Raw genomic sequence first — 12,709 nt, 5'->3', positions numbered from 1 at the left:
TCCTGAAGCGCTTGATCAGCGCCGCAGCTCCCCCGATTACAATGTCCAGCAAAACATCAGAATAATCGAAAACCGGTGAAATATCGGGTGGTGTGTACTTCCGAAACTGATTGCAGGGATATAACTAAAGACAGGACAAACTAACAAAAACATAAAAACAACTGCGGAGCACGCCACGGAGGCAGCCATCACCGTCTGCGCCATCTCACAACTCGCCCTCGTCCTATCAGACATTTCTCCTTACTCTGTGTATGTGGTAAGTGAACTTTCATGTACTGTAATGCAACAGGCTACCGCTAGTAAGCGGCTAACCTTTTAGTGGCTCCGTATAACGCGTTATTTGTTTCATGCTTCGTGCACCCCTAAAGCTAAAGCTTTCCTCTGCTCGCTTCTCCCAATCCGCTGTGCTCTCAGCCTGGCATTAACGTATGTCTCAGTCTAATGGGTTTCCACTCAGGTCACTGAAGCTCACTGGGGAACCACAGACTACCTGCAATGAGCTCCTGTACCAGCATCTGAATACAAAAGTATGTTGGTTTTAATAAAGACTCGGAGCAGTGATTTCCTTGATAAACGCACCGACCAAAAAAAGTGCGTCATACTTTAGTGCTTGTTCAACAAAAAACCAAATGAAACAACATGTACAAGTCTTCTTCAGTAAAAGAACCAGAATACAAAACATATGCTTAGGGCTCCACCTAGTGGTAGTCTTAAAGAACTTAAAGGAAGAATTCACATGAGACAGCTTCAACTAAATTTACACAATCTAAAAACAAATCATTCGCCATCGTCCTATCAGACATTTCTCCTTACTCTGTGTATGTGGTAAGTGAACTTTCATGTACTGTAATGCAACAGGCTACCGCTAGTAAGCGGCTAACCTTTTAGTGGCTCCGTATAACGCGTTATTTGTTTCATGCTTCGTGCACCCCTAAAGCTAAAGCTTTCCTCTGCTCGCTTCTCCCAATCCGCTGTGCTCTCAGCCTGGCATTAACGTATGTCTCAGTCTAATGGGTTTCCACTCAGGTCACTGAAGCTCACTGGGGAACCACAGACTACCTGCAATGAGCTCCTGTACCAGCATCTGAATACAAAAGTATGTTGGTTTTAATAAAGACTCGGAGCAGTGATTTCCTTGATAAACTCTCTGCAGTTACGCTTGATATGTCCATACCTTCTGCAGTAATGACATTTTGGGCCTTTTTCTCTCAAGAACTGTTTTCCAGTCAGAGATTTGACATCACTGCTGGTGTTTTCAACATCACGTTCTCTCAGTTTGCGTTCTTCATGCAGCAATCGTTCCGTGACGACCTCCATTTTAGGTACATCCACACTTGCTTCAAGTGCCGTGACTAACACGTTGAACGAGTCAGGCAAACTGGCTAGCAGGTGTACCACACAATCTTCCTCTTCGATGTGATCTCCCACAACTGGAAGTTCCATAATCCGTCTCTCATCAATGCCATTCGACATTGCACTTTCCACGTAGGATAGTTTGAGCCATTTAATGGAACAACCGTCACTGTCTTAGACTCCGAGCTCATTTTTTATTCACTGTCGCTCAATACCTTCAATAAGCCGTTCAGCAGCTTCACTGTAGCTTTTTGCTTCTGGGCCCATAACCTGTTGGTTTTAATAAAGACTCAGAGCAGTGATTTCCTTGATAAACGCACAGACCAAAAAAAGTGCATCATACTTTACTGCTTGTTCAACAAAAAACCAAATCAAACAACATGTACAAGTCTTCTTCAGTAAAAGAACCAGAATACAAAACATATGCTTAGGGCTCCACCTAGTGGTAGTCTTAAAGAACTTAAAGGAAGAATTCACATGAGACAGCTTCAACTAAATTTACACAATCTAAAAACATAATTATTCTGGTAAGAGTGTATTTTTTTATTTTCCCCAACAAAGTAGACACGAGAGCTGTGAAAAAAATGAAGTCACACTGACCCCTTGTGGTGGGAAGGGGAGGTGTCGTATCTGAAAAATGGATGAAGAGAAAGAGAGGGGGCAGTGGGAGAGCAAGAAAGAGGGGGGATTCATAATGAAACAGATGTTAGCGAACAGATTCACAAAAGAGGAATGCAACACATCAGTGGTGATAAGCATTTCATCAGCACATTGGAAGGATTTCATGGGTGGGTGGTAGGGCTGCACGATAAATCGCATGCGATATTTAATGCGCATCTTGTCAGAAAGCCGGTTTCAGTGAACAACGGCTCTGTGTAGTTAATGCTGCTCAATGTGAAAGCACGCAGGTGATGGAGATTTACCGCTGATTAAAGAACCGGCTTTACTGATAAGATGCGCGTTAAATATCGCATGCGATTAATCGTGCAGCCCTAGTGGGTGGTGACACCATCAGCATAAAGCAGTGATTTGGAAAAAGAGAGTGACTGGGTGAGTGGCTGAATGATTGAGTGAGTCAGTAAATGAAAGAGTGAAATTTTTAGTTGGTGAGTGAATGAATATGATCTGCGATACACATTAGGATGCGTCACCTTGACACAGGAGTTTTGGGAAGCAGTCTTTTTTCTGATTTGGGATTATGTGGGTGCGCACGCACGCACAGCAGGAAGGGCGCACAGCCCAATGCATTCTAAGGCTTTAAACGCTTGCACCCTTTTCTCAAGGACAAAGTAATGTGATCCACCACGGATTTAGACTTGTTGTTTGAGGTTTCAGCCTGCGTTTATAACTTCCTGATACAGTCCAAGAAATTTACTGAGGTTAACTCCTAAAGTCACCATGGTATCAAAATTCCTATTTTGTTATGGATTATTGCAGTGTTTATCATAAACAAAGTGTTTGTGCATATCATTAAATTATTGTGCCATCATAATTTTGAACCAAAATAAGTTCCCCTTCCCCTGAATGACATCTCTTTTCCGATAATGTTTTCACAAGTGCAAGGGTGAGATAATAACCTCTCACCTCAAGCAACACTCACATGGGATTGCAGCAATAGCAAATTAAATCCCCCATTAATTTTTTTCTTATTCGGGAAGCTGTTACACTCGGCTATACATCACAATAGGGAAGAAAAGACGATCATAACTTTTGTTTCATGCTAACTTTAAACTTCTGAAAAAAGGATATTTAAAATAATAGTCCACCCCAAAATTAAAATTTTGCATCATGTCAGTTTTGGTTCCCATTAACTTCCATTGTATTTTTTTCCATATAATAAAAATCAGTAAGAACTGAAACAGTTTAAACTCATACAGGTTTGGAAAGACATGAAGGTGAGTAAATGATGACAGAAGTTATGCTGTTAAAAATTTGGTATATAATTTCCTTTGAAACAAATTTCACAAATAATTCCAAAGAAATGGCAAGTAACACATTGAGTTAAACTTGAGATTTTGAAGTAGAAAGACAGACTTTAGTAACCTTTGTTTTATTTACAACTTTCAAAAAAATACAGTGTACTAGTATGAGGACAAGTTTTACCACAAACAATAACGTTATATTTTATATTACATTTTTGCATTTGGCAGATGCTTTTATTCAAAGCAACTTACATTGCATTCAACATTTATGTTTATTCAGTTGATGCATTTCCTGGGAATCGAACCCATGACCTTGGTGTTGCTAACGGCATAAGAATATGTTTCATATGAAACAGAGCATTTCTAGTTTATTTGTACAAATATTTGAAGGTAACTATCGCTATCGTTGAGTTAAAGTATGTACAATATGTATGTTCAGTGGGACCTTGAGCTTGCAGTGCATTGGTTAAGCATTCTCATAAGCGTTTGCATGTTTATATAGAGTAGGTTTCTGGGCAGTACACACATGCCAAGCATGTTCTGAATTCCGAAAATCAGTGTTGTAATATGCAGTGATATTCTTCCTCCATTCCCTGTGGTGCAGGTACCAGCCTGATGGTCCATGCACTGACCTGAGGAAGTTCATTGACGGCCCCAGTCATTACCTCGCCCTTCCTCCAGATCTCAAGTCAGCCGTAGAGGCCATCACTTACATCGCAGAGCAGCTGCAGGCGGAGAAAGATTACGAGGCTGTAAGTGATTTATGCTAACTATAGCCAATTGTGCCAGAATTATAGGTTACTTTTCCTGCTTCAGTTTGTGTGTCAGAGCTTTGTAAATCTTTGTTCTCTTTGTTCTCACTGCTTGCCATTACCAATCATCTTTTCGTTTTCCCTTTTTTTTTCTTTCTCTACTTTCTCTCTTCTTTTCCTCCCCCGTCTGCCTCTCAGTTAAAGGAGGACTGGCAGTATGTTGCCATGGTGGTTGATCGACTCTTCCTCTGGATCTTTGTGATTTTTACCTCCCTTGGGACACTGGGCATTTTTGCTAATGCCAGCTTCAATGCCACACCTACTGACCCCTTTCCCTAAATCTGATGGTTGTTCTCTCTAGCCTTGAACTTTTCACCTCTAAAACATTGGCACGAGATGTGTTAGACACTGCTGCGTGTTCAGTTCACATTAATGGCGTTGTAATGTAACACAAAGATCACAGCAATTCATTTACACAATGTTTCTGTAGTTAAAGCAGTGGATAGATGCATAAAAACAGCTATACTATTGCTAAAAAAGTGGGATTTGTTATAATTACGTAAAATAGTATAACTTATAGATAAATGTCAAATTTTGAATTTGCTGAAATTTGCTTTTGCCTTTTTGAAATTTATGCAGTTCCTCCTTTAAGGAAAGAAATTTCTCCATTAGCAGTCCACCAGTGGCTTTCTCATTAACTGTGTGTTTTGCTCATAATTGATTGAGTTTTTAGTGAGATCTGTTTGCCATACAAGGAATGGAAATGGACTTGGGTTGGTTTTTGGCTACGGGATTGTCATGTGTATGGACACATCACTTAACATCACTATAATATATGATATACTGTCTTTAATGTGCCAATTAAATGAGTTTTTGCACAAACACATTATTATTTTATAAATTAACTCAGTTTGGCTCACCTGCAGTGCTCAGGCAGGCTGTGTCACTGTATTGTACTCTCCGCCCATCTGAGGAACCTTTTTTTGCTCCGATTTACACCACTGTTCAAAAGTTTGGGGTCAGTAAGATTTTTTTTTCTTTGAAAGAAACTAATCAAAGAAACCAAAGAAATGATTCTTGAACACCAGATCATATACCAGCATATTAAAATAATTATGGCATTGAAGACTGGAGTAATGGCTTTGTCATCACAGAAACAAATTACATTTTAAAATAACTTGAAAATGAAAACCCTTATTTTAATTGTAATGATATTTCTCAATATTACTGTTTGTGCTGTATTTTTTTATCAAATAAATGCAGCCTTGGTGAGTATAAGTGACTTCTTTCAAAAACTTTACCGACCCCAAACTTTTGAATGGTAGTGTATTTATGCATAATGTGTAAGAAATTGTTTAGATACCCAGTGTGATGTGTGCTCTTAAATGTGTGAATGCTGTTCTAGTCATTATCTAGTCAATATATTTTAAGAAACTTCTATGTGATAAGAGCAAAGAAGGTGTAGTGATAGGATGATTGGTTGTACATGGTGCGCATGCGCGGGGGAGAGTTGAGTCAGTAAAGTTGCTTGCTATGGCACACATTGCTCTCCTGTCAGTTCCCTGGCGAGATTAATATAATATCATAACATGGTGTCAGAAGTAGACCTACCTCGCTTTCCGAGAGATGCCTGTCACCCACACCATATCGGTCTTTAGAGACTTTTCGAGCGAAGTATCGGAGTTATAATCCAGTTTATCAGACGGCAACGACGAGCTGAGAGAGAGACGGGAGCTCGGGGAAAACATAAACAAAACAGCGGGGGGAAAAAAAGTCCCGACGCTGAATAACAGCAAGGTAAACACTTAAGATGGATACATTGTTCTCCATAAGCCCGCCTGAAAACTTTGACTTCAGTGATTTTGGCAGTTGGCCAAATTGAATTCGCAGATTCGAGCGATTCCGCATAGCTGCGGGTATCAGTGAGAGAAGTCAGGAGTATCAAGTTAACTCGCTTATTTACACAATGGGCGATAAAGCCGATGATATAATGAGTACGCTGCCTCTGACAGACAAAGAAAGAAACAACTACAGTAAAGTCAAGGATGCGTTTGAGAAACATTTTGTATGCAAGTACAACATGATTTATGAGAGGGCTAAATTCAACAAACGGTGCCAAGAGCCCGGTGAAACTGCCGAAGCATTCATTACTGCAGTTTACAAACTAGCAGAGAATTGTCAGTACGGAGTTCTCCAGGAGGAAATTATAAGAGACAGATTAGTCGTAGGAATACGTGATCATGGACTGTCAGAGAGATTACAGTTAGACCCAGAGCTCACACTCAGTAAAGCTGTAACAAAAATAAGACAGAGTGAAGAAATAAAAAAGCAGCAGACAATATTAAGACAAGCCAGTGGGGACACAAAAGAGGTAAACATTGACATGTTGAAATACAAAACCAAACCAAAACATGTACAAAAAGGAGCCCAAAGAAAAACTGACAGTATGAGACACAGTGAGGGAAACAAAGGATGAACGGGATGCTGAGTGCAGAAAGTGTAAGAAAAAAGGGTACTTTGCTGCATTTTGCAAAACAAAAAAGAGACTGGATGAAATATATCAGGACGAGGGGGCAGAGAGCATTGAAACTGTGTTTTTGGGAGTTCTAAAGTCTGTGAATTCAAATGATGTGTGGCAAAAGACTGTTGCTGTGAATGGGGAACAGATCTGGGGAAGTCGTGGCCTAATGGTTAGAGAGTCGGACTCGTAAGTTGTGTGTTCACGGTGTGTGTGTGCACTTTAGATGGGTTAAATGCAGAGCACTAATTCCAAGTATGGGTCACCATACTTGGCCACATGTCACGTCAGATCCTTTTCAAATTAGACACAGGAGCGGCAGTGACAGCCATTCCAGAAAGCATGTACTCAGTTTGAGGGTTCATTACAGTACTTGGATAAAACAATAAAACACATGGTGTTTGTGATACCAAGACTGGTTTCTCCACTACTGGGTTTACCAGCCATCAGAGAGCAGGGTTTACTCCACACAGTCGACACAATTAACACATCAGAGCCAAATTACAGAGAACTATACCCAAAAGTTTTTACAGGATTAGGGAAACTGGAGGGAGATTATAAGATCAAACTCAAAGAATCAGCCACTCCCTTTGCTCTGTCGGTGCCCCGTCGGGTGCCCTTGCCCATGATGAAAAAGGTGAAAGAGACTTGGGAGTAATCGCACCAATTGAAGAAGCAACTGAATGGTGCTCCGGTATGGTCATTGTACCTCAACCAAATGACAAAGTCCATATCTGTGTAGATCTTACACGGTTGAATGAAAATGTTTGCAGAGAGAGACTCATGCTCCCTGCCGTGGATGAAACACTGGCTAAACTGGCAGTTGCAACAGTATTCTCCAAACTGGATGCTACTGCTGGATTTTGGCAGATCCCATTACACAGAGATTCAACTCCACTCACTACCTTTATTACACCTTTTGGTAGATATTGTTTTCATCGCCTTCCATTTGGTATTTCATCAGCACCAGAGCACTTCCAGAAGTGCTTAACACAGATGCTGGAGGGCACGTTGTGTCATGCTGATGACATCCTAGTGTTCGGGGGTACACGCAAGGAACATGATGCCAGACTTCTCAAAGTTTTGAACCGGCTGGAACAGAAAGGCTTGACACTGAATGAAAAATGTCAGTTTGCAGTGACTCAGGTTAAGTTCTTTGGCCACATAATCAGTGCTAAAGGCATTCAAGCTTATCCAGACAAAATAAAAGCCATCACAAAGATGCCAGAGCCTAAAAATACTGCAGACGTCAAGCGATTCCTTGGCATGGTGAATTATGTCAGAAAATTTTCCCCTAACATTGCAGAGCTGACGGGACCTATCAGAGACCTGCTCAAAGCAGAAAATGACTGGGTATGGGGTGGCCCACAACAACAAGCCTTTGAGAAGGTAAAAAAGGAACTCAGCTCTTCAGCAGTTTTAGCACAGTACTGCCCAGATCGACAGACAAGAGTTTCAGCGGATGCTTCTTTTTTTGGATAAGGGGGAGTACTATCTCAGCTGCAGCCTACAGGCGAGTGGAGGCCCTTAGCCTTTATATCACGGAGCATGACACCAGCAGAGAGGGTATGCCCAAATCGAGGAGGCTCTTGCAATCACTTGGGCCTGTGAAAGGTTTCAGACCTACCTCCTTGGTCTAGATTTTGTGATCAGAACCGATCATAAGCCGTTGGTCAGTTTGTTAGGCTCAAGACCACTTGATGACCTGCCCCCACGCATACTAAGATTTCGCTTGCGACTTCTGCGTTTCTCTTACCAAATTGTGCATGTTGCTGGAAAAAATCTAATTACAGCTGACACGCTGTCCAGAGCTCCACTCCAAGACAGCCTGGTAGCGGAAGACCTCAACATGGAGGAAGATGTACAAGTTTACGTCAGCTACGTCATTCAGCAGCTCCCTGCATCAGCCTCTAAGTTAGCTCCGATAAGGAGGGCTCAGGAAGAGGACGAAGTGTGCAGACAGCTCAGCTCTCAAATTCGCACAGGATGGAAAGGAAAAAAGAGCATTCCACCACACCTGACCCTGTTTTGGCCACACAGACATGACCTGCACATGGAGGAAGGTTTGTTAATGAAAGGCAAGAGAATACTGATACCTGACAGCATGCACAAAGAAATCCTGGAGAAGTTACATCAGGGCATCACTAAGTGCTTGGCAAGGGCACAACAGGCTGTGTGGTGGCCAGACATAACAAAATAAGTCAAAGACTACAGTGAGTAGTTGCGAAATATGTGTCCACTCCTTTACCTTCACGACCATGGCAGAGGGTGGTGGCAGATCTCTTCCAGTGGAACAAGGGTAATTATGTGCTTGTGATAGACTACTATTCACGCTACATAGAGGTTGCCTCGCTCACTTCTACAACTACAACAGCTGTCATGGAGAGACTTAAAGCAATTTTCGCACGCCATGGAGTCCCAGAGGTACTGGTCACAGACAATGGACCACAGTTCGTGGCATCAGACTTTGCAGACTTTGCTAAAGACATCATGTGACCAGTAGCCCCCGCTACCCTCAAAGTAATGGGGAAGCGGAACGTGCAGTACGAACCGTTAAAACATTACTGATGAAAGGAGAGGATCCTCACAAAGCACTCATGGCTTACAGAGCCACTCCTTTGGCCTCTGGAGCTTCACCAGCACAACTATTGATGGGACGAAACATCAGAACCACCCTTCCACTAAGTCCATCCACACTCAAACCAGCCTGGCCAGACCTTAACACCTTCAAGAGAAAAGACACAGAGTTGAAGGACAAACAGGCAAAGTGGTACAACAAACGCTACAGAGCACAGACAAAGCCACCTCTTCAAAGAGGACAAACAGTCTGGATAAAGAACACTTCTCACTCTGGAAGAGTCACTGGCCCTGCTGACACACTACGGTCTTACATTGTGGACGGGCCAACCGGCAGCCTTAGAAGACATCGCTCTCATCTAAGAGTAATCCCTTTACAGTCAAGGAACACACAAGTCTGTGCAAGAAGCAGAGTGGGTCGTGTAATTAGACCACCTTTAAGACTGAATCTGTAGAGAGTTGGCAGGACTTTTAGCCCATTCAGTGTTTATCTCCCTTTCTTGTAATAATAATGAGAAAGTACTTGAGATGTGTTTTTTTATCCCCTCAACAGAGAGACTGGGGGGTTTTTTTGTTCTTTGCTAGATTCTGGACTAACAGAGGGAGGTGAAATGAAATGTAATATTGTAATGTTATGTTGAGTTCACATGGGGAAAAAAAAGAAGGAAATATTTGTTATTGGTTATGCTATTTTATGTCTTTGGGAAGTTCTTTAGCTAAAAGGGGGAGATGTAGTGATAGGATGATTGGTTGTACATGGTGCGCATGCGCAGGGGGAGAGTTGAGTCAGTAAAGTTGCTTGCTATGGCACACATTGCTCTCCTGTCAGTTCCTTGGCGAGATTAATATAATATCATAACAGAAGGTGTTTCAAAAATCAGCTTTTTTGGTACAAGAACTGTTTCCTGCATCTTTTACATACTGTATATGAATGTCCTCTACCATGTGCTTGTCTGTGTATGCAAATAGTGTGGCCCAAGATATCACTAGTGTAACTAGTCTATACTTTTATATATTATTTACTAATTTGATACAACATTTCAATTGCACAGTAAAAAGGCACCTGTTGGTTGGAACAGGTGGAAAACAAATGCGTATTGGGGTCACTTGAGAGATGAACTGGCCTGCTGCACTCTCATCCCATTACTTCAGATATCCTTATGAGACGCTACTGTCCTTTACGTATATAGACACTACAGAGAGAACAACCGACTAGATGAAGGAAAACATATGGATTTACCTTAAAGTGCCCCTATTATGCCATTTTAAAGGTTCCTAATATTGTTTTGGGAGTCTCCTATAATAGGTTAACATGCATGCGAGGTCAAAAATCTAAGATTTAGTCTCTTTAAACCCCTCCTATCCGTGAGCCTACTCTGCTCTGATTGGTCAGATGGTTCAGTCTGCTGTGATTGGTCTACCGCGTACTGCACGTGGACACAGCGTCTTCTCAACATGATGTTAGCAACCAGCTACAGTGTTTGAGGCGGGTCAAGTTGTTCGCGGCCGGCCAATGTAGAACATATTCCCCCGTGACATGTAGCAGTCACAGAAGTGGGATTTGAAAACTGACGACTCGTTTAGGCTGTTCAGAGTCAATTCTTTCCTTTGGGAGACAATGACTTTATCGTGCACTTTCAGCTTTACCACTTTGCAGATCATTTACATTCACATACAGCTACATTACACACTTGCATGAATGGCAATTTGAAATTGCATTATAGGGGCACTTTAATTTGTTGCATAAATTGGTCTGGAAATGTGGTATGTTCTTTATCTCACAACAGAGAGGCATGGCTTATTACTTCTCTAAAAAACAGGAATTAGAAAATATTCAACTTGAAGGCTAATCAATGGTCAAAGCCACCCTGCCCTTAAAAATAAAAACACAACATTTTGAGTTTGTTATTGACAGTTGCCTAATATGAACTGTGCCTTACACAAAAGAGATCTCAGAATATTCAGAATGACTGACATAAGGCTTAAAAGATTTACAAAAGTATCTCTAACAAACTTGATGTTTATCGACCCACTTTAAGACTAATTGTGTATAAATTATAAGTTGTTACTCTGCCCACTAACTCTGTGGAGCTTTGTTTTTGGGGATGTTTTGAATGGGATATTGACCAGAGGAGACTGTTTTGTGGGGCTTGTGTTGCGCTGTCTGAGACTTATTTACAGCCTGTTTGTGCTTACCATCAGCATCTTGCCTTACAGACGACTAAAGCATGTTGACTGGGGTCTAAAATCAATAAACAGCAGTTACTGCAATGATCGTTATTATTATGCTTCTCTCTACTATTACTTATGACAAGAAACTTTGCATGTTATAGAGTGTAACAGTGCCCATGAACCCCCTTTTTTATAGCAGCACTGGTTCCTGAAGTATTTTTTCCATTCATTTTTCCCATGGGGATTTTTAAGTCTTTTTTTTTTTTTTGTAGCCCCAAGGACAACTATTTATAAAGTTAAATATAAATGGTCACTTGAGTGACAACTGCTTGATCTGACTGCTGTGATCAGTTTGTATATTAGACTTAAATTGTTTTGTTTTTTTATGTACGTACATGTTTTGCAGACACTGAACAGCAAATTAAGATTAACCTTATGTACAGATCACTGTAGAAAAATGAGTATAGCCATTAAAGAAGGAACTCCTACCAGACAAAATATCATTAAGCACTTTTTTTTTTTTTTTTTTTTAAATTGGACAAAAAGACAAAGCACTTAAAGGTGCAGTAGGAAATCTTGGAAAATGCTAACTTAAGCCTGATAGCACTGAAAGCGAATGTCAAAGCCACACCCCTGAACGCATATACGCTCACAGACCACAATACCAGAGACAACATTACAATAGGCTACATCAGCGGTTCCCAATTCCAGCCCATGTTCCTGACCACAAACTTAAAGGTGCTGTAGGAGATCTTGGAAAATGCTAACTTTAGCCTGATAGCACTGAAAGCGAACGTCCCACCCTCCCTGCAATCGTCGTCCAAAGCCACGCCCCCTGAACGCATATACGCTCGCTCACAGACCAGAATACCAGAGACAACATTACTACAATAGGCTACATCAGCGGTTCCCAATTCCAGCCCATGTTCCGAAGTGAAGTAAACTTCAACGGGTTTCCCCTGCTCAGGGAGGAGGGAGCAATGAACACTGTATAGGGATCATATCGATCGGAACACAGTTTCATGCACGTAGCTCACTTCTAACAAGCTGGTTATCTGAAACATGAGGACTGGAATTGGGAACCGCTGGGCTACATCATGTGTCATTCACCGGTGAGAAAACTTTAAAAGTACTACAATACCAGGAAGGAAGATCGGGTTGTTGATGTTTGTCTGCCATTCTCACTCTGTCTGCACAGCATGCGTGAACGCGCTGATGACGTATCCTGTCTGCGCAAACGGGGTGTGCAGAGGTATGCAGATACATACGTTGACAGGCAGGTAGGAAAGCTTATTAAAACGTTCGGACCGAGCGTTTTGATTGGACGAACATTTCTTGGTCCTACACCTTCCACAGAATATATAAATACAGATAAATACATTTAGACCACTTAACTTAATGATTGCTATCGGGAT

At 41.5% G+C, this 12,709-nt stretch overlaps 1 protein-coding gene across 2 annotated transcripts in view; it reads left to right on the top strand.

The window, feature by feature from the left end:
• Nucleotides 1-12,709, top strand: part of LOC107659727 (acetylcholine receptor subunit beta-like) — a 31,732-nt gene that overhangs the window by 15,292 nt on the left and 3,731 nt on the right. The window contains exons 10-11 of one of the 2 annotated variants that reach the window (XM_016448752.1): nucleotides 3,880-4,027; nucleotides 4,226-4,909. In XM_016448752.1, the coding sequence (XP_016304238.1) occupies nucleotides 3,880-4,027; nucleotides 4,226-4,366 (289 nt within the window). In that variant the 3' untranslated portion in view covers nucleotides 4,367-4,909. Of the gene's footprint in view, nucleotides 1-3,879; nucleotides 4,028-4,225; nucleotides 4,910-12,709 lie in introns of those variants that run through there. The other variant, XM_016448753.1, reaches the window with a different exon arrangement.

The sequence above is a fragment of the Sinocyclocheilus anshuiensis genome, unplaced genomic scaffold, assembly GCF_001515605.1.
Source record: "Sinocyclocheilus anshuiensis isolate Anshui unplaced genomic scaffold, SAMN03320099.WGS_v1.1 scaffold960, whole genome shotgun sequence".
Taxonomy (NCBI): domain Eukaryota; kingdom Metazoa; phylum Chordata; class Actinopteri; order Cypriniformes; family Cyprinidae; genus Sinocyclocheilus; species Sinocyclocheilus anshuiensis.
Note: the sequence above shows the minus strand (reverse complement) of the source record. Positions and strands in the feature narration are given on the sequence as shown.